The 23,312-nt window shown below is 42.3% G+C and overlaps 1 protein-coding gene across 1 annotated transcript; it reads right to left on the bottom strand.

The window, feature by feature from the left end:
- Nucleotides 1–1,416: 1,416 nt before the first annotated feature.
- LOC119335305 (WAT1-related protein At1g09380-like) lies at nucleotides 1,417–4,527 on the bottom strand. The gene is made up of 6 exons (XM_037607443.1): nucleotides 4,262–4,527; nucleotides 3,574–3,636; nucleotides 2,531–2,900; nucleotides 2,286–2,444; nucleotides 2,021–2,172; nucleotides 1,417–1,916 (listed from the first exon to the last, which is right to left on the bottom strand). The coding sequence occupies exons 1-6, from the start codon at nucleotides 4,441–4,443 to the stop codon at nucleotides 1,682–1,684; spliced, it is 1,161 nt and encodes a 386-aa protein (XP_037463340.1). The 5' UTR covers nucleotides 4,444–4,527; the 3' UTR covers nucleotides 1,417–1,681.
- Between the last annotated feature and the right edge of the window lie 18,785 nt (nucleotides 4,528–23,312).

Raw genomic sequence — 23,312 nt, forward strand, 5'->3', positions numbered from 1 at the left:
AACGTCATTCTGAAGATCATGCCGGTGGTGGTGGCGCTCCCGCTCATGCGGACTGCTCCAGGTACGTGCCGCTAGTTGTCAGTTTGCAGATGTGTCACACAAAAGTATAGATCGGTAATTGCCACTGCTTGCTTGCAGGACTCCGTGGACGGAACAGCTGACGGGGCATCGCCGGCAGAGGAAGCTTACGAAGACGAGACTGAAGTTCAGTCCGTTTTTCGGCGCTGAGCCAGCCAGCCAAGTAGCTACGCCGAATCCATGACCGGCGTTGGGGATGGATCCGGCAGTGGCGTCGATGGTGACAACCGACCACCGAAGCGACCGAGGATTGGTTTGTCTATCAGTGTACGATTTTCACCTAGTAGGATTGCGCAGAAATCTAAAAAGGTTGCAGTCTCTCCGATTAGACGGTATCACTGTTTGTTGACTAGATTATAATCATTATATCATCCTGGTGTGTGTGTCTGACCTGAACAACTAAACTGTTGTAATTCCCTATGTACTTTTGGTTCTCGATTTTTGGCAGAGTCTAAATTCGGTCCACTAATCTTTTTATTGTTTAAAAAAAATTCGATCCATTCATCTCTAATCATGATAGTATAACAAACATAAAAAATAATAAAAATTACATCCGAATTTATAGACCACCTAACGAAAACTACAAAGCGAGCCGAAAGCGCGCAATCATCATCACCCCTTCCTCAACGGAGCTGGACAAAACTTGTTGTAGTAGACAGTCGGAAAGTCGTCGTGCTAAGACCGGATAAAACAACGCAACAAAACAACAACCGCAGATGATGTTAGACTAGCATAGATCGGAAGGATTCAACCTAAAGACACACGAACGTAGACAAACGATGAACAGATCCGAGCAGATCTGTCGGAGACACACCTCCATAAGCCCACCGACGATGCTAGCTAGACACACCACCGAAAGGGGGACTAGACGGGAAGAATCTTATTCTATCTTCGAGAAGCCGTCGTCGTCTCGCCTTCTTGAGCAGGACACAAACCAAAACAAAACTTGAAGTAACATTTAAAAACGAAGCCCTCCCACCGACAAGGGCCGGAATCCACCGCGTCCACATGGCCCTAAGGCCACCGAAGACGAGGCAGACCGGCTGTTGCGCCGGCGGGAGGCAAAGAAACCCTAAGCTTGAGAGAGGAGGCTCCTTGGAAAAGAGTTTCAAAATTAGGGAACATAGCGAATTAAAAGAATTGAATGAGAGAGCTCATCAAAAAATTGTTGACCCAGTCAAAACCGAATTACTCAAATTTAAATTGAAGACCTCAGTTAATTGCCAGACATTAAAAATTAGGAAACATTGTATACAATATACAAGAAGTGAATGAGAGAGCTTTGAGAAATTATTGACTCGGTCAAAATCGAGACCCAGTTCTAATTGAAGATATGGATGCATAAGTTTGTTCTTGATTTATTGCTTTGAACTTCTATATGTTTAAAGATCCTTCTGAAAGGGCACCGTTATTTCTTGGCGGTAATACCTCTGCCCGCGTCAAGACACACTCTTGTCATTTGCACTTTCTAAAACAAGGAGGCGCACACTTAATGGATCGGAGTGATGGATTCATAAAATAAATGAAACAAGCTAATCATGTGGTTCTTTTTGTTCAACACCCCAAGAAGGCATAAACTCAGGCCATGACACGAGGTCACGAGTCAAGACTGCACTGCAAATCTCGTGCCATACGACGGTTGGCCTGTTGCCTCATGACGATCAGCAGCGGGGCATGGCCGCGAGACCGCCGCGCCGTCGACGGCCCCATTGCTCGATTCGCCGCCGCCGATTTTCTTCTCCTCGTCGTCTTCCGCGGTTTCCGTGGCGACGATGTCCCTTCCCTTGCCCCAGAGTACCGTGTACAGACCCACGACTATTAACACGGCGCCGATAACGCTGGTTGAAGGAAAGCAAACCAAAACATATATGAGCAATCAAGTATACTGGATCACCAAATTGTGCAAGAATAAACGCATGCATCGATCGATGCATCGCAATACCTTCCGACGCGTATCTTCTCGCCGAGGATGCCCCACCCGACGACGGCGACGATGATGAGCATCATGGGGCTGAACATGGACACGAACACCGGCCCGCGCACCTGGATGCACCACGACATCACCGCGATCACCACTCCTGACGCCACTACCCCCTGCATATACGTTTGTACATGTTCAGTTCCACCACAGCAGACTATTTGCAGCAGACCGGTCGTGTTGTCTCTGATGATCTGATTCTGAACAAGGTGAACGTGATGTTAATTACCGCGTACAACGAGCCAATGAGCCTGATGTCGAACCCGAGCGCCCACGCCGAGAGCCTGTGCTCCGCGGCCACCGCGATGACGCCGCACTGGACGCTGGCCATGGACGCCATCAGCACCGTGGTCGTGTACGGGGACGCATAGCTGTTGGACATCTTCTTCTGCCACCGTCGCCAAAACGATCCATCACCTTAACTTGTACACGCCAAACTGCAGATGCTCGTCCGTATGTAGTACATGTACATACCTGAACGATGAACCAAACGGCCCACGCGACATTTGAGACAATGACCAGGGCGGCTCCGAGGGCGGCGGTGTGCCCGCCGGCGTGGGCCGCGGCCTCGGCCGCCATGGTACGCTGTACGTACGGCCAGTGGATCGGGGAGTCCAGGGTCCTGACGAGGGGGCCCCTGTAGAAGGTCATCAGCATGGAGCCGACAACGCAGAGCGCCGTGCCGCCAACCTTGGCTTTCCCGGCGAGCGCCGCCACGGGCTCCATCTTGAGCGCGGCCGCCAGCGCGAAGGTCACCGCCGGGAGGGTGTTGTTCAGCGCGGACGCCACGGTCGGGCGGCTGTACTTGAGGCCCACGAAATAGAACACCTGATTCATCGTCGCACTGCCACATAACCACCAAAGTGTGTACAGATAATCAGATTCAAACTAATATTGTCACTTAGCTTTTGCTATTGCTTATACAATAAAAAATTAATCCCAATTTACATTTGGAAGTCCATACCTATGGCTACTAGCAAATCATATTTTGTCCTATATGCAGATGCGTCCTTTGTATATTTTTTTTTTGCGGTGAAAAACTTTTTACATTCTTAATAATATTTCGAATCTTTAATTCATAAACATGGATGCATAAATTTAGGAATTTGGTACTCCCTCAGGCCCAAATTAATTGGCGCACCTTAGTACATCTTTAGTACAAAGTTATACTAAAGGTGCGTCAATTAATTTGGATAGGAGAGAGTAATTGATTTTTGTAACTGGATTCAGAAAGCAAGGTTTCATAAATATCCCAGTCTCTGGACTAAAATACTGGGCTTTGTGTTACTTCCCTAAAAGAAGTGTCTCATTAGTTCAATCAGGACTAAAATGTATTTATTTCTAATAAACTAAAAATGCTTGGAGGAAAATGTTTTGCTGACAACTAAATTTTAAATAAAATACAAAAATCAATTGTAAATCTAGTAATAAGCCATTGGTAAGGTACATATATATCAGTTCAGACTTCAGAGCGCAGATGACTCTCAATCAGTTGCGAAAGGGAAAAAAGATCATACCCAACAACGGAGCATACGAAAATTTGTACTAGTGTCTTCTTGCTAATTGAGGCCCAAGTTTTTCTGCATCCATAATCATATGAAATCATATTGCGTAAGAACAGTGAGGTAATTAATTCATTGATGATACTACTAGATATGGATGGGCCACTCATGTAAGAAGGATATATTCACTCATAGTTGAATGCATAATAGTAGCAGCTATTCACATAAATACTCCTTTTCCAAACTAAATGTAGTAATAAGTAGAAAATATGTATTATCTCAAAGATGTGGTACTACTCCGTACCATTGGATTTAGATTCAATAAATTTTCCAACGATGTTTTTTTATGAACATAACACACGTTTTCTGGACCAGAGTAAGTATTGTATATTACATGTAGTACGTCAAATTAATGAAAAAACTCAACAATATTAAATATAGGATTTTCTAAGACAAATTACTTAACCAGGAAGACATCACATTGTAAATCCATGGCCAAAAAAAATGACAAGAACCGGTAGTTCCGTACAATATTACATCTTAGATCAAGAAGTCATCTGAAAAAAAGAAACTTCCTTTATGAAAGGTGGACTCTTCTCCTTCTAAAAAGAACGCAGATTTGCAGAACGTCTTGTGCTCTAGTGTGTAACATATATAGCCATCAAGAAATCAGAAATTGTTTATAGAAGAAATTAAATCATACCGTTCGAAGAAGAAAGCAAAGGGAGCAAGGAACACAGCCCCAAGAAGATTTCGGTAGGTGATGAGCACGTAAGGGCTCATGCCGGACGCCATGGTGAGCTTTGACAACACATTCAGACCAGCAAGACCCATTTGCACCAGGATCATACCAACGACGGGCAAATAATTGCCAACACTCCCCATATCTAGCTATCCAGTACGAACGTATACCCCCTCGATCTGCAGCCCTCTGCTTGAAGGTAGTGATATTCTTGAGATAAAGAGAGGGGTGCAGGGGTACGATTGAGGACTCAGGAGAAGCTGTATAATGTGGCATATATAGAGGGGTATAAGTAGTGGTTCAGCTGTAGTGTAGTTTCAAAATGGAAGTATTCTTAATTCACGCTGAAATCATGCAGCTATCGTGCAGATATCGTACATATCTCCCGGGGTAAAGCGTCAGTGTTTATTAGGTGCTTCGTTTACCTGGCTCATCCATTGGTGTGGAGTGTGAACTTGCACAAACCGCTGCATGTATCCTGGCACCGTTGCTACTGCTAATTAATGCAATAAAAAAGGAAGCAAAATAAGCAAGAGAGTGCAGTTAGGATAAGGATCTTGAATTCGAAGGAGATAACCACTAGCTGTCCTTTTTTTTCCCGTGCCACGAGCTGTCGTCCTGCTATTACTATCATGCAATGTCAACTAGACATATTGATGACATGATATAGTATTTACTGAGAAAAAGATATGAGTAATATTCCCTTCGTTTCTAAATACATGTCATTTTTGAGGTTTTAGTAAGGACTACATACGGATGTATACAGACGCGTTTTATAGTGTAGATTTACTCATTTGCTCCATATGTAGTCCATATTGAAATCTCCAAAAAGACTTATACTTAGGAACGAAGGAATTAAGTATCAAATATTGTATCATAATAAATGAGGTTACATTATATAAAATAGTAAATGAATTCATCCAAAATACTCTATGGCCAGCCTTATCTTTGGTCAGATACATTCTCCTTCTTCCTAAGAAAACTGGGCAAGATATATTAAGTGGGCAGATAGGAAAGTACAGCCTCTCAAAGTAAATATTTTTTGTGTAAATAAGCAAATAGCGGAAGATTCTCTCCCATGGTTATAAGATAGTTGTTGACAGAATTTCCAACACATATAAGTTGTGAGGACACGTCATAGAATAATAAGGAGAAATAAACTCAGCTACACCGTACTATAGAATAAATGCGTAGTATTAAGTTGATACAACGGTTAATATGGTTCAGCTCAGAGTTTGTCCTATGAATATGTACTTATTCAGATAATCGTAGTGGCGGACACGTATCTATCCTCCACTCCACATGCCACCGGCGGCCGGCCCCGGTCCTCCATCGCCTGCGGCCACGCAATATGGAGCGCCTCCGCCAACCAGACGCATGTCAGCCTTGTTGGTATAGCCTTTACCTCCGCCACCAGTGGTCGAGCTCTTGTCGTGGGTACGCACATGTAAAAGTTGGGCCAATCTGTTGGGTCAATTTGGTTTGGACACACGCTCACGTACAACCAAATTCATGCGATTGTATGCACATGTAAAAGTTGGATCAATCTTCTCTCTCCTCTTCTATCTCCTCCAACTAGGCAAAATTTGATGTATAGCATTCCTTGTAGCCCATGTCGCCCTATAATACTTGTTCTGATTGTCCAACGACCTGAAGCTGGTCGAGGAGATCAATTTGTTACATGGGACAATGCGGAAGTGGACACGTCACATTTAAGGAAGCGAATCAACAAATATTGACCCGGTTGGCAAATGGATAACGTGCAAACTACCCAAATTGCCCTTACAGCCTAAATATACCGCCAGACATATGTTCTAGTGCTGACTAATTTGAGCCCTTGGATCACAAAATTAAATGTCCCAATATAATATGATGTACTGTGAAAGAACTCAAATTCCTCACTTCTCACTTAGTAAACTAGATACTCCCTACTGAAATAGTTGTACGATGAGTTGTTGATTGATGACATGACAATTTTTATCAACAAACCAATATACAATCTATTGGGGATGTCGCACGTGTTTCTGCTTATGTGTTGCGGAGAATGACCCACCACAACATCCATGTCTACTCTAACATCACGTATTCCTTGCCATTCTTAGCTTATCAACACCACACTACTCTAGACTACCTTCACTTAGGGGGCGGCTCACTTCAGTTCATTGGTACTCAACAAAATATCCATTATATTTGCTAAATTGGAGGAAAATGTGGACTAACTCAAGCTCCGCATCATTTTCTTGGAGAAGACAACGAGAAGCTCCGCCAAGCCCTCACCAGCACCAACACACCCACTCTAGAAAAGAAAGAACGACGATATCAACAACTTGAGGGAATATCAGATCTTGTGGCTTAGACTCTTAAGTTGGGATATTTTTGAGTCCCATGCATCCCTTTACTACTTCTGCATGTTTGCTTTGTTGGAAATATGCCCTAGAGGCAATAATAAAATGGTTATTATTATATTTCCTTATTCATGATAATTGTCTATTGTTCATGCTATAATTGTATTGATCGGAAACCGTAATACATGTGTGAATACATAGACCACACCATATCCCTAGTGAGCCTCTAGTTGACTAGCTCGTTGATCAACAGATGGTCATGGTTTCCTGACTATGGAAATTGGATGTCATTGATAACGGGATCACATCATTAGGAGAATGATGTGATGGACAAGACCCAATCATAAGCATAGCACCAGATCGTGTAGTTTATTTGCTAGAGCTTTTCTAATGTCAAGTATCTCCTTAGACCATGAGATTGTGTAACTCCCGAATACTGTAGGAGTGCTTTGGGTGTACCAAACATCACAACGTAACTGGGTGACTATAAAGGTGCTCTACAGGTATCTCCGAAAGTGTCTGTTGGGTTGGCACGAATCGAGACTGGGATTTGTCACTCCGTATGACGGAGAGGTATCTCTGGCCCACTCGGTAATGCATCATCATAATGAGCTCAATGTGACCAAGTGGTTGGTCACGGGATCATGCATTACACAACGAGTAAAGTGACTTGCCGGTAACGAGATTGAACGAGGTATTGGGATACCGACGATCGAATCTCGGGCAAGTAACATACCGATTGACAAAGGGAATTGTATACGGGATTGCTTGAATCCTCGATATCATGGTTCATCCGATGAGATCATCGTGGAACATATGGGAGCCAACATGGGTATCCAGATCCTGTTGTTGGTTATTGGCCAGAGAGCTGTCTCGGTCATGTCTGCGTGATTCCCGAACCCGTAGGGTCTACACACTTAAGGTTCGATGACGATAGGGTTATAAGGAAGATTTGTATGTGATTACCGAATGTTGTTCGGAGTCCCGGATGAGATCCCGGACGTCATGAGGAGTTCCAGAATGGTCCGAAGGTGAAGATTTATATATGAGAAGTTGTCATACGGTCACCGGAAATATTCGGGGGCATACCGGTATTGTACCGGGGCCACCGGAGGGGTTCCGGGGGTCCACCGGGAGGGGCTACCTGTCCCGGAGGGCCTCATGGGCTGTAGAGGGAAGGGAACCAGCCCCTAAGAGGGCTGGGTGCCACCCCCCTAGGGCCCATGCGCCTAGGGTTGGGGGGACCGTAAAGGGGGCGCCCCCCTTGCTTGGGGGGCAAGCCCCCTCCCCCTTGGCCGCCGCCCCCTCTAGATCTTATCTAGAGGGGGTCGGCCCCCTTCCCCCTTCTCCCTATAAATTGAGGGGTGAGGGGAGGGCTGTAACACCACATCCAAGGCGCAGCCCGTCCCCTCCCCAACACCTCTCCTCCTCCAGAAGAGCTTGGCGAAGCCCTGCTGGAGAACTGCCACTCCATCACCACCATGCCGTCGTGCTGCTGTTGGAGCCTTCTTCCTCAACCTCTCCCTCCTCCTTGCTGGATCAATGCGCGGGAGACGTCACCGGGCTGCACGTGTGTTGAGCGCGGAGGCAACGTTGTTCGGTGCTTAGATCGGATTCGGCCGCGATCTGAATCGCTACGTGTACGACTCCTCCAACCGCGTTCTTGCAACGCTTCCGACTAGTGATCTTCAAGGGTACAAAGATGCACTCCCTTCTCTCTTGTTGCTAGTTACTCCATAGATTGATCTTGGTGATGCGTAGAAATTTTTTAATTTCTGCTACGATCCCCAACAGTGGTATCAAAGCTAGGTCTATGCGTAGTTTCTATTCACGAGTAGAACACAAGTTTGTTGTGGGCGTCGATTTTGTCAATTTATTTGCCACTACTAGTCTTATCCTGTTTCGGCGGCATCGTGGGATGAAGTGCCCGGACCGACCTTACACGTACGCTTACGTGAGACAGGTTCCATCGACTGACATGCACTAGTTGCATAAGGTGGCTAGCGGGTGTCTGTCTCTCCCACTTTAGTTGGATCGGATTTGATGAAAAGGGTCCTTATGAAGGGTAAATAGCAATTGGCATATCACATTGTGGTTTTGGCGTAGGAAAGAAACGTTCTTGCTAGAAAGCTATAGCAGCCACGTAAAAACTTACAACAACAATTAGAGGACGTCTAACTTATTTTTGCCGCATATGTCGTGTGATGTGATATGGCGATGAAGGATGTGATGAATGAAATATATGTGATGTATGAGATTGATCATGTTCTTCTAATAGGAATCACGACTTGCATGTCGATGAGTATGACAACCGGCAGGAGCCATAGGAGTTGTCTTTATTTATTGTATGACCTGCGTGTCATTGAATAACGCCATGTAATTACTTTACTTTATTGCTAAACCGTTAGCCATAGTAGTAGAAGTAATAGTTGGCGAGACAACTTGATATGTCCATTTTGCATCATGCTTTTATATCAATATTTATTGCATTATGGGCTGTTAATACACATTATATCTCAATACTTATGGCTATTCTCTCTTATTTTACAAGGTTTACCATGAAGAGGGGGAATGCCGACAACTGGAATTCTGGCTGGAAAAGGAGCAAATATTGGAAACCTATTCTGCACAACTCCAAAAGACCTGAGGCTCCACGAAACAACTTTTTGGATTTATTAAGGAATTATGAGCAAAAGAAATAGGCCAGGGGGCCCACACCCTGTCCACGAGACAGGGGGACGCCCCCCCTAGGGCGCGCCCCCCTATCTCCTGGGCCCCCTGGCAGGCCCTCGACGTCCATCTTCTGCTATATGAAGGGTTTTGACCTGGAAAAATTCGTGGGCAAGCTTACGGGACGAAACTCTGCCGCCACAAGGTGGAACCTTGGCGGAATCAATCTAGGGCTCTGGCGGAGCTATTCTGCCAGGGACACTTCCCTCCGGGAGGGGGAAATTATCACCAACATCATCACCAACGGTCCTCTCACCGGGAGGGGGTCAATCTCCATCAACATCTTCACCAGCACCATCTCATCTCAAAACCCTAGTTCATCTCTTGTATCCAATCTTGTATCAAAACCACAAATTGGTACCTGTGGGTTGCTAGTAGTGTTGATTACTCCTTGTAGTTGATACTAATTTCTTTACTTGGTGGAAGATCATATGTTTAGATCCTTCATGCATATTATTACACCTCTGATTATTAACATGAATATGCTTTGTGAGTAGTTACGTTTGTTCCTGAGGACATGGGTGAAGTCTTGCTATTAGTAGTAATGAGAATTTGGTATTCGTTCGATATTTTGATGAGATGTATGTTGTCTCTCCTCTAGTGGTGTTATGTGAACGTCGACTACATGACACTTCACCATTATTTGGGCCTAGAGGAAAGCATAGGGAAGTAATAAGTAGATGATGGGTTGCTAGAGTGACAGAAGCTTAAACCATAGTTTATGTGTTGCTTCGTTAGGGGTTGATATGGACCCATATGTTTAATGTTGTGGTTAGGTTTACCTTAATACTCCTTTTTTTAGTTGCGGATGCTTGCAATAGGGGTTAATCATAAGTGGGATGCTTGTCCATGTTAGTGCAGTACCCAAGTGTTGGTCCACCCACATATCAAATTATCAAAGTACCGAACGCGAATCATATGAGCGTGATGAAAACTAGCTTGACGATAATTCCCAATGTGTCCTCAGGAGCTCCTTCTTCATTATTAGAATTTGTCCAGGCTTATCCTTTGCTACATAAAGGATTGGGCCACCTTGCTGCACTTTTTTACTTTATTTACTTTTTCCTTGTTACTATTTATCTTATCACAAAACTATCTATTACCTACTATTTCAGTGCTTGCAGAGAAAACCTTACTGAAAACCGCTTATCATTTCCTTCTGCTCCTCGTTGGGTTCGGCACTCTTACTTACCGAAAGGACTACGATAGATCCCCTACACTTGTGGGTCATCAAGACTCTTTTCTGGTGCCGTTGCCGGGGAGCGTAGCGCTCTTGGTGAGTGGAACTTGGTACGGAAACATTTATATAGTGTGCTGAAATTTTCTGTTACTTGTCAGTATGGAAACTAATCTTTTGAGTGGCTTGTTTGGGGTATCCTCACCCCAACCAGAAGAGCAAAGAGATGCTCCTCAACCTACTGAACCTTATGAAAGTATTCACTTTGAGATTCCTTCGGGTATGATAGAAAAACTACTAGCTAATCCTTTTGCAGGAGACGGAACATTGCATCCCGACTTACACCTTATCTTTGTGGATGAAGTTTGTGGATTATTTAAGCATGCATGTATTCCCGATGATGTTCTCAAAAGGAAGGTCTTCCCTTTATCTTTGAAGGGAGATGCAATGACATGGTATAGGCTATGTGATGATACGAGATCTTGGAATTATAAGCGATTGAAGTTGGAATTTCACTAGTTCTATCCTATGCATCTTGTTCATTGTGATCGTAATTACATATATAATTTCTGGCCTCGCGAAGGAGAAACCATCTCTCAAGCTTGGGGGAGGCTTAAGTCAATGTTTTATTCATGCCCCAATCATGAGCTCTCTCAGGAAATGATTTTTCAGTATTTTTATGCTCGGCTTTCTCTTTATAATCGCAACTTGCTCGATACTTCTTGTGCTGGTTCCTATATGTTGAAGACTATTGATTTCAAATGGGACTTATTGGAAAGAATTAAACGCAACTCTGAAGATTGGGGTTCCGGCGATGGTAAGGAGTCAGGTATGACACCTAAGTTTGATTGTGTTAAATCTTTTATGGATACCGATGCTTTCCGTGGATTTAGCTCTAAGTATGGACTTGACTTGAGATAGTAGCTACTTTTCGTGAAACTTTTGCTACTCACATTGATCTCCCTAAAGAGAAGTGGTTTAAATATAATCCTCCTGTTGAAGTGAAAGTAGTTGCACCTATTACTGTCGAAGAGAAGACTATTACATATAGTGATCCTATTATTCCCGCTGCTTATGTTGAAAAACCTCCTTTTCCTGTTAGGATAAAAGATCATGCTAAAGCTTTGCCTGTTGTTCGTAAGAGTAATACTAGGACTTATACACCTCCTGAGAAATTAATGTTGAACCTGGTATTGCTATGATTAAAGATCTCTTGGATGAGGACTTAGATGGGCATGTTATCTCTTTCCTGGGTGAAACTGCTAATATTGCTAGACCCAATACTAAGACACGTAGACCTGTTTTAGGCACGCCTGTTATTTCTGTTAAAATAGGAGATCATTGTTACCATGGCTTATGTGATATGGGTGCTAGTGCTAATGCGATACCTTATGATCTTTATAAAGAAATTATGCACGATATTGCACTAGTTAAATTAGAAGATATTGATGTTACTATTAAGCTTGCCAATAGGGACACCATTAAACCTATTGGGATTGTTAGAGATGTTGAAGTCTTGTGTGGGAAGATTAAATACCCTGCTGATTTTCTTGTTCTTGGTTCCCCACAAGATGATTTTTGTCCCATTATTTTTGGTAGACCCTTCTTGAATACTGCTAGTGCTAAGATTGATTGTGAAAAGAATATTGTCACTGTTGGCTTAGATGGTATGTCTCATGAGTTTAATTTCGCTAAGTTTAGTAGACAACACCGTGAAAAGGAACCATCTAGTAAGGATGAAATTATTGGTCTTGCTTCCATTGCTGTTCCTCCAACTGATCCGTTAGAACAATATTTGCTAGACCATGAAAACGATATGTTTATGAAGGAAAGGGAAGAAATAGATGAAGTGTTCCTTAAACACGAACCTATGCTGAAACATAATCTTCCTATTGAAATTCTTGGGGATCCCCCTCCACCCAAGGGTGATCCTGTGTTTGAACTCAAACCATTACCTGATAATCTTAAGTATGCTTATCTTGATGAAAAAGAAATATATCCTGTTATTATTAGTGCTAACCTTTCAGAGAAAGAAGAAGAAAGATTATTGAAAACTTTGAAGAAGCACCGAGCTGCTATTGGATATACCTTGGATGATCTTAAGGGCATTAGTCCCACATTATGTCAACACAAAATTTCAGTGGAGAAAGATGCCAAACCAGTTAGAGATCCCCAAAGACGATTAAATCCCAAAATGAAGGAAGTGGTAAGAAAGGAGATACTAAAACTCCTTGAGGCAGGTATTATTTATCCCATTGCTGATAGTGAATGGGTAAGCCCTGTCCATTGTGTCCCTAAAAAGGGAGGTATTACCGTTGTTCCTAATGATAAAGATGAATTGATCCCACAAAGAATTATTACAGGCTATAGGATGGTAATTGATTTCCATAAGTTAAATAAAGCTACTAAGAAAGATCATTACCCTTTACCTTTTATTGATCGAATGCTAGAAAGGCTATCCAAACACACACATTTTTACTTTCTAGATGGTTATTCTGGCTTCTCTCAGATACCTGTATCAGCGGGGGATCAATCTAAAACTACTTTTACATGCCCTTTTGGTACTTTTGCTTATAGACCTATGCCTTTTGGTTTATGTAATGCTCCTGCTACCTTTCAAAGATGCATGATGGCTATATTTTCTGATTTTTGTGAAAAGATTTGTGAGGTATTCATGGATGACTTCTCCGTCAATGGATCCTCTTTTGATGATTGTTTGAGCAACCTTGATCGAGTTTTGCAGAGATGCGAAGACACTAGTCTCGTCCTGAATTGGGAAAAGTGTCACTTTAGGGTTAATGAAGGCATTGTCTTGGGGCACAAGATCTCCGAGAGAGGTATTGAAGTTGATAAAGGCAAAGTTAATGCTATTGAAAAGATGCCATGTCCCAAGGACATAAAAGGTATAAGAAGTTTCCTTGGTCATGCCGGTTTTTATAGGAGGTTCATTAAGGACTTTTCTAAAATCTCTAGGCCTCTGACTAACTTATTGCAAAAGGATATTCCTTTTGTCTTTGATGATGATTGTGTAGAAGCATTTGAAACACTTAAGAAAGCTTTGATCACTGCACCTATTGTTCAGCCACCTGATTGGAATTTACCTTTTGAAATTATGTGCGATGCTAGTGATTATGCTGTAGGGGCTGTTTTAGGGCAAAGAGTCGATAAGAAATTGAATGTTATCCATTATGCTAGCAAGACTCTTGATACTACCCAGAGAAATTATGCTACCACTGAAAAAGAATTCTTAGCAGTTGTGTTTGCATGTGATAAGTTTAGACCTTATATTATTGATTCCAAAGTTACTATTCACACTGATCATGCTGCTACTAAATACCTTATGGAAAAGAAAGATGCTAAGCCTAGACTCATTAGATGGGTTCTCTTGCTCCAAGAATTTGACTTGCATATTGTTGGTAGAAAGGGAGATGAGAACCCCGTTGCAGACAACTTGTCTAGGCTAGAAAATGTTCTTGATGACCCACTGCCTATTAATGGTAGCTTTCCTGATGAACAATTAGCGGTCGTCAATGCTTCTCGTATCGCTCCTTAGTATGCTGACTATGCTAATTACATTGTTGCTAAATATATACCGCCTAGTTTCACATACCAGCAAAAGAAAAAGTTCTTTTATGATTTAAGACATTACTTCTGGGATGATCCACATCTTTATAAAGAAGGAGTAGATGGTATTATTAGATGTTGTGTGCCTGAGCATGAGTAGGAACAAATCCTATGCAAGTGTCACTCTGAATCCTATGGAGGACACCACACTGGAGATAGAACTGCACACAAGGTACTACAATCTGGTTTTTATTGGCCTACTCTTTTCAAAGATGCTCATAAGTTTGTCGTATCTTGTGATGAATGTCAAAGAATAGGTAACATCAGTAGACATCAAGAAATGCCTATGAATTATTCTCTTGTTATTGAACCGTTTGATGTTTGGGGCTTTGATTATATGGGACCTTTTCCTGCCTCCAATGGTTATACACATATTTTAGTTGCTGTTGATTACGTTACTAAGTGGGTAGAAGCTATTCCAACTAGTAGTGCTGATCATAACACTTCTATTAAAATGCTTAAAGAAGTTATTTTCCGAGGTTTGGAGTCCCTAGATATCTTATGACTGATGGTGGTTCACACTTTATTCATGATGCTTTCTATAAGATGCTTGCTAAGTATGATGTCAATCATAGAATCGCATCTCCTTATCACCCGCAGTCTAGTGGTCAAGTAGAGTTGAGCAATAGAGAGCTCAAATTAATTTTGCAAAAGACTGTGAATAGATCTAGAAAGAATTGGTCCAAAAAACTTGATGATGCATTATGGGCCTATAGAACTGGATACAAAAATCCTATGGGTATGTCTCCATATAAGATGGTTTAGGAAAAACATGTCATTTACCTCTTGAACTTGAACATAAAGCATATTGGGCTATTAAAGAGCTTAATTATGACTTCAAACTTGCCGGTGAGAAAAGGTTATTTGATATTAGCTCACTTGATGAATGGAGAACCCAAGCATATGAGTATGCTAAGCTTTTCAAAGAAAAAGTCAAACGCTGGCATGATAAAAGGATACAAAAGTGTGAGTTTAACGTAGGAGATTATGTGTTATTGTTCAACTCTCGTTTAAGATTTTTTGCAGGAAAACTTCTCTCAAAATGGGAAGGTCCCTATGTTATCGAGGAGGTCTATCGTTCTGGTGCTATAAAAATCAACAACTTTGAAGGCACAAATCCGAGGGTGGTAAACGGTCAAAGAATTAAACATTATATTTTAGGTAATCCTGTCAATGTTGAAACTAATATTATTGAAACCATAACCCCTGAGGAATACATAAGAGACACTTTCCAGAACGTTCCAGACTCCGAAAAGGCATAGGTACATGGTACGGTAAGTAAGTCGACTCCAAAACAATTCTAATGGCAATTTTCATCAGTTTTGGATTATTTAAGGATTTTAGGAAGAAAGAAGTAGTCCGAAAGGGACACGAGGCTCCCACGAGAGAGGAGGGCCCCCCCCCTAGGGCGCGCCCCTGTCTCGTGGGCGTCTCGTGTGCCTCCTGGACTCTGTTTTCTTGTATGTTACGTATTTTGGTCGGTACAAATTCATTATATATACTCCCGAAGGTTTTGACCACCGTATCACGCAAATATCCTCTATTTTCGTTTCGAGCTGTTCCTGCTGCAGATTTGAACAAGATGTCATCCCAAGATTCGGAGGGAGAGAGCTACATAGCTGATTATATTGCAAATCCAAAAGTATATGGGGATGTGGAACACTATGGCTGGACTATAGAGGAAGAAGAAGACTATGATCCAAAGAAGAATGAGGATACGAGCTCTGATGAAGAGGACGATCCACTGCCTCAACCTGGTTATATGCATGTGGAGTTAAAGAAGTCAAGCCTCCCTAATGTCCAATCTATCCCACCATGTTTTTTGCAGGACAGCAAGGCAACACTATGCAAAAAGATAATGAAAGTTGATCTCGAGAATGAGGATCCGAGGGAGGAAAATTTTAGCCTCACGCGTAAGCTAGAGAAGAAAAGTGCAACAACTCCTACTTCACCACCTCCGAAGAAATAACCACATGGGTATGGGCACTCCCCTTGGCAACTGCCAAGCTTGGGGGAGGTGCCCCGGTATCGTATCACCATCACACTCCTATCTTTACAACTTTATTTAGTTCGATCCTTTTAGTAGTTTCTTGATCTTTTAGTTTGAAGTTTTGCTATCAAGTAGTTTTGAGTTTTTTGTTGTGATCTCTTTATGTAAGCGAGTCTGTATGCTATCTATAATAAATATAGTGTTGAGTCAAGGGCTTTGCTATGTTGCTATGATCTTGAGAAAGTAGAAAGAACAAACGAGTTCATATTGATCTTATGGATAGTGATAACTTCACACATAGAAAGTATGAGGCATAAAAATTGTTGAGAGTTGATGAACATAGCCTTAGTCATCGTTGCAATTAATAGGAAGTAATAAGGAAAGAGGGGTTCACATATAAATATATTATCTTGGACATCTTTTATGATTGTGAAGCACTCATTAAGTATGACATGCTAAAAGAGTTGACGTTGGACAAGGAAGACAACGTAATGGTTTATATTTTCCGACATCTCAGTTAAAGTATATTGTCATTGACCTTCTAAACATGTTGAGCTTACCTTTCCCCCTCATGCTAGCCAAATTCCTTGCACTAAGTAGAGATACTACTTGTGCTTCCAAATATCCTTAAACCCAGTTTTGCCATGAGAGACCACCATATCTACATATGGATCGAGTAAGATCCTTCGAGTAAGTTGTCATCGGTGCAAGCAATAAAAATTGCTCTCTAAATATGCATGACTTATTAGTGCAGAGAAAATAAGCTTTGTACGAACTTGTTATGGAAGTAATAAAAGCGACGGATTGCATAATAAAGGTCCACATACAAGGGGCAATATAAAGTGACGTTCTTTTGCATTAAGATTTTGTGTATCCAACCCTAAAAGCGCATGACAACTTCTTCTTCCCTCTGCGAAGGGCCTATCCTTTACTTTATGTTTTTACTTTATGCTTGAGTCAAGGTGATCCTCACCTTTCCCTTTTTGATTTTATCCTTTGGCAAGCTCTTTGTGTTTGAAAGATCATGATATATATATCCAATTGGATGTAAGTTGGCATAGGCTATTATTGTTGACATCACCTAAAGGTGAATACGTTGGGAGGCAACACAATAAGCCCCTATCTTTCTTAGTGTCCGGCTGAAATTCTATAACCAAAAGTATTGCGGGAGTGTTAACAATTATGGGAGACTACGAGATGGTTGAGTATGTGAGCTTGCTGAGAAGCTCTATTATTGACTCTTTCTGATGTTACGATAAATTGCAACTGCTTTAATGACTGAGATTATAGTTTGTTAGTTCTCAATGAAGTTCTTGAACCATACTTGACATTCTGAATTGCTTATTACTTGAACATAGGAAATCATATGACAAAATCCATATATGTTCCTGTTATTAGAATGATCAGGATGCCCTCATGTCCGTATTTTATTTTTATCGACACCTCTATCTCTAAACATGCGGACATATTTTTCGATTTTGGCTTCCGCTTGAGGACAAGCGAGGTCTAAGCTTGGGGGAGTTGATACGTCCATTTTGCATCATGCTTTTATATCAATATTTATTGCATTATGGGCTGTTAATACACATTATATCTCAATACTTATGGCTATTCTCTCTTATTTTACAAGGTTTACCATGAAGAGGGGGAATGCCGACAACTGGAATTCTGGCTGGAAAAGGAGCAAATATTGGAAACCTATTCTGCACAACTCCAAAAGACCTGAGGCTCCACGAAACAACTTTTTGGATTTATTAAGGAATTATGAGCAAAAGAAATAGGCCATGGGGCCCACACCCTGTCCACGAGACAGGAGGCGCCCCCCCCCTAGGGCGCGCCCCCTATCTCCTGGGCCCCCTGGTGGGCCCTTGACGTCCATCTTCTGCTATATGAAGGGTTTTGACCTGGAAAAATTCGTGAGCAAACTTACAGGACAAAACTCCGCCGCCACGAGGCGGAACCTTGGCGGAATCAATCTAGGGCTCTGGCGGAGCTGTTCTGCCAGGGACACTTCCCTCTGGGAGGGGGAAATCATCACCAACGTCATCATCAATGATCCTCTCATCGGGAGGGGGTCAATCTCCATCAACATCTTCACCAGCACCATCTCATCTCAAAACCCTAGTTCATCTCTTGTATCCAATCTTGTATCAAAACCACAAATTGGTACCTGTGGGTTGCTAGTAGTGTTGATTAGTCCTTGTAGTTGATACTAATTGGTTTACTTGGTGGAAGATCATATGTTCAGATCCTTCATGCATATTATTACACCTCTGATTATGAACATGAATATGCTTTGTGAGTAGTTACGTTTGTTCCTGAGGACATGGGTGAAGTCTTGCTATTAGTAGTCATGTGAATTTGGTATTCGTTCGATATTTTGATGAGATGTATGTTGTCTCTCCTCTAGTGGTGTTATGTGAACGTCGACTACATGACACTTCACCATTATTTGGGCCTAGAGGAAGGCATAGGGAAGTAATAAGTAGATGATGGGTTGCTAGAGTGACAGAAGCTTTAACCCTAGTTTATGTGTTGCTTCGTTAGGGGTTAATATGGACCCATATGTTTAATGTTGTGGTTAGGTTTACCTTAATACTCCTGTTTGTAGTTGCGGATGCTTGCAATAGGGTTTAATCATAAGTGGGATGCTTGTCCATGTTAGGGCAGTACCCAAGTGTTGGTCCACCCACATATCAAACTATCAAATACTGAACATGAATCATATGAGCGTCATGAAAACTAGCTTGACGATAATTCCCAATGTGTCCTCGGGAGCTCCTTCTTCATTATTAGATTTTGTACAGGCTTATCCTTTGCTACATAAAGGATTAGGCCACCTTGCTACACTTTTATTACTTTATTTACTTTTTGCTCGTTACTATTTATCTTATCACAAAACTATCTATTACCTACTTTTTAAGTGCTTGCAGAGAAAACCTTACTGGAAACCGCTTATCATTTCCTTCTGCTCCTCCTTGGGTTCGACACTCTTACTTATCGAAAGGAATACGATAGATCCCCTACACTTGTGGGTCATCACAACTTCATGGAGACACGATGATGGAGATCATGATGATGGAGATCATGGTGTCATGCCAGTGACGATGATGATCATGGCGCCCAGAAGATGGAGATCAAAAGGAGCAAAATGATATTGGCCATATCATGTCACTATTTGATTGCATGTGATGTTTATCATGTTTTTGCATCTTATTTGCTTAGAACGACGGTAGCATAAATAAGATGACCCCTCATAATAATTTCAAGAAAGTGTTCCCCCTAACTGTGCGCCATTGCCAAAGTTTGTTGTTTTGAAGCACCACGTGATGATCGGGTGTGATAGATTCTAATGTTCACATACAACGGGTGTAAGCCAGATTTACGCATGCAAAAACACTTAGGTTGACTTGACGAGCCTAGCATGTACAGACATGGCCTCGGAACACAAGAGACCGAAAGGTCGAACATGAGTCGTATAGAAGATACGGTCAACATGAAGATGTTCACCGATGATGACTAGTCCGTCTCACGTGATGATCGGACATGACCTAGTTGACTCGGATCGTGTATCACTTAGATGACTAGAGGGATGCCTATCTGAGTGGGAGTTCATGAAATAATTTGATTAGATGAACTTAATTATCATGAACTTAGTCTAAAAATCTTTACAATATGTCTTGTAGATTAAATGGCCCACACTAATGTTGTCCTCAACTTCAACGCGTTCCGAGAGAAAACCAAGCTAAAAGACGATGGTAGCAACTATACGGACTGGGTCCGGAACTTGAGGATCATCCTCATAGTTGCCAAGAAAGCATATGTCCTTGAAGCACCGCTAGGTGAAGCACCTGTCCTAGCGAACCAAGACGTTATGAATGCCTGGCAGTTGAGTGTTGATGATTACTCCCTGGTTCAGTGCGGCATGCTTTACAACTTAGAACCGGGGCTCCAAAATCATTTCAAGCAGCATGGAGCATATGAGATGTTCCAAGAGCTTAAAATGGTTTCCCAAGCTCATTCCCGGGTCGAGAGATACGAAGTCTCCGACAAGTTCTACAGTTGTAAGATGGAGGAGAATAGTTCCGTCAGCGAACACATACTCAAAATGTCTGGGTTGCACAACCGCTTGTCCCAGCTAGGAGTTAATCTCCCGGATGACGCAGTCATTGACATAATCTTTCAGTCGCTCCCACCGAGCTACAAGAGCTTTGTGATGAACTTCAATATGCATGGGATGGAGAAAACCATTCCTGAGGTATATTCGATGCTGAAATCAGCGGAAGTGGAAATCAAAAAGAACATCAAGTGTTGATGGTGAATAAAACCACTAAGTTCAAGAAAGGCAAGGGTAAAAAGGGCTTCAAGAAAGACGGCAAGGGAATTGCCGCGCCCGGCAAGCAAGCTGCTGGGAAGAAGCCAAAGAATGGACCCAAGCCTAAGACTAAGTGTTTTTATTGCAAGGGAAATGGTCACTCGGAGCAGAACTGCCCCAAGTACTTAGCGGACAAGAAGGCCGGCAACACAAAAGGTATATGTGATATACATGTTATTGATGTGTACCTTACCAGTACTCGTAGTAGCTCCTGGGTATTTGATACCGGTGTGGTTGCTCATATTTGTAACTCAAAACAAGAACTACGGAATAAGCGGGGGTTGGTGAAGGATGAGGTGACGATGTGCGTCGGGAATGGTTCCAAGGTCGATGTGATCGCCGTCGGCACACTACCTCTACATTTACCTACGGGATTAGTTTGAAACCTCAATAATTGTTATTTAGTGCCAGCTTTGAGCATGAACATTGTATCTGGATCTCGTTTAATACGAGATGGCTACTCATTTAAATTCAAGAATAATGGTTATTCTATTTATATGAGAGATATGTTTTATGGTCATGCCCCGCTGGTCAATGGTTTATTCCTAATGAATCTTGAACGTAATGTTACACATATTCATAGTGTGAATACCAAAGGATGTAAGGTTTATAATGATAGTCCCACATACTTGTGGCACTGCCGCCTTGGTCACATTGGTGTTAAACGCATGAAGAAGCTCCGTGCAGATGACTTTTGGAGTCTCTTGATTATGAATCATTTGACACGTGCGAACTATGCCTCACTGGCAAAATGACCACGACTCCGTTCTCCTGGAAAATGGAGCGAGCAACCAACTTATTGGAAATCATACATACTGATGTGTGCGGTCCAATGAGCGTTGAGGCTCGCGGTGGCTATCATTATGTTCTCACCCTCACTGATGACTTAAGTAGATATGGGTATGCCTACTTAATGAAACACAAGTCTGAGACCTTTGGAAAGTTCAAGGAATTTCAGAGTGAGGTTGAAAATCAACGTGACAGAAACATAAAGTTCTTACGATCAGATCATGAAGGGGAATATTTGAGTCACGAATTTGGCACACACTTAAGGAAATGTGGAATTGTTTCACAACTCACACCGCCTGGAACACCTCAGCGTAATGGTGTGTCCGAACGTCGTAATCGCACTCTATTGGATATGGTGCGATCTATGATGTCTCTTACCGATCTATCGCTCTCATTTTGGGGCTATGCTTTAGAGACTGCCGCATTCACTTTAAATAGGGCTCCGTTGAAACCCGTTGAGACGACACCGTATGAATTATGGTTTGGGAAGAAACCTAAGCTGTCGTTTCTAAAAGTATGGGGATGCGATGCTTATGTCAAGAAACTTCAACCTGAAAAGCTCGAACTCAAGTCAGAAAAATGCGTCTTCATAGGATACCCTAAGGAAACCATTGGGTATACCTTCTACCTCAGATCCGAAGGCAAGATCTTTGTTGCCAAGAACGGGTCCTTTTTGGAGAAAGAGTTTCTCTCGAAAGAAGTAAGTGGGAGGAAAGTAGAACTTGATGAAGTACTGCCTCTTGAAGTGGAAAGTAGCGCAGCTCAGGAAGATGTTTCTCTGGTGCCTGCACCGGCTAGAGAGGAGGTTAATGATGATGATCAAGGTACTTCGGATCAAGTTGCTACTGAACTTCGTAGGTCCACAAGGACATGTTCCACACCAGAATGGTATGGCAACCCTGTCGTGGAAATCATGTTGTTACACAACGGTGAACCTTCAAACTATGAAGAAGCGATGGCAGGACCAGATTCCAACAAATGGCTTGAAGCCATGCAACCTGATATAGGATCCATGTATGAAAACAAAGTATGGACTTTGGCAGACTTGCCCAATGATCGGCGAGCGATAGAAAATAAATGGATCTTTAAGAAGAAGACGGATGCGGATGGTAATGTTACCATATATAAAGCTCGACTTGTCGCTAAGGGTTATCGACAAGTTCAAGGGGTTGACTACGATGAGACCGTCTCACCCGTAGCGAAGCTAAAGTCCGTCCGAATCATGTTAGCAATTGCCGCATTCTACGATTATGAGATATGGCAAATGGACGTCAAAACGGCATTCCTTTATGGCTTTTTAAGGAAGAATTGTATATGATGCAGCCGGAAGGTTTTGTCGATCCTAAGAATGCTAACAAGGTATGCAAGCTCCAGCGCTCCATCTATGGGCTGGTGCAAGCATCTCGGAGTTGGAGCATTTGCTTTGATGAAATGATCAAAGCATTTGGGTTTATGCAGACTTATGGAGAAGCCAGCGTTTACAAGAAAGTGAGTGGGAGCTCTGTAGCATTTCTCATATTATATGTAAATGACATACTGTTGATGGGAAATGATATAGAACTCTTGGAAAGCATAAAGGCCTACTTGAATAAGTGTTTTTCAATGAAGGACCTTGGAGAAGCTGCTTACATATTAGGCATCAAGATCTATAGAGATAGATCGAGACACCTCATAGGTCTTTCACAAAGCACATACCTTGATAAGATATTGAAGAAGTTCAATATGGATCAGTCCAAGAAAGAGTTCTTGCCTGCATTGGAAGGTGTAAAATTGAGCTCAGCTCAAAGCCCGACCACGGTAGAAGATAGAGAAAAGATGAGTGTCATCCCCTATGCCTCAGCCATAGGGTCTATTATGTATGCCATGCTGTGTAGCAGACCTGATGTAAACCTTGCCGTAAGTTTGGTAGGAAGGTACCAAAGTAATCCCGGCATGGAACACTGGACAGCGGTCAAGAATATCCTGAAGTACCTGAAAAGGAC

This window comes from Triticum dicoccoides, chromosome 7B, assembly GCF_002162155.2.
Source record: "Triticum dicoccoides isolate Atlit2015 ecotype Zavitan chromosome 7B, WEW_v2.0, whole genome shotgun sequence".
In the NCBI taxonomy this organism is placed as follows: Eukaryota; Viridiplantae; Streptophyta; class Magnoliopsida; order Poales; family Poaceae; genus Triticum; species Triticum dicoccoides.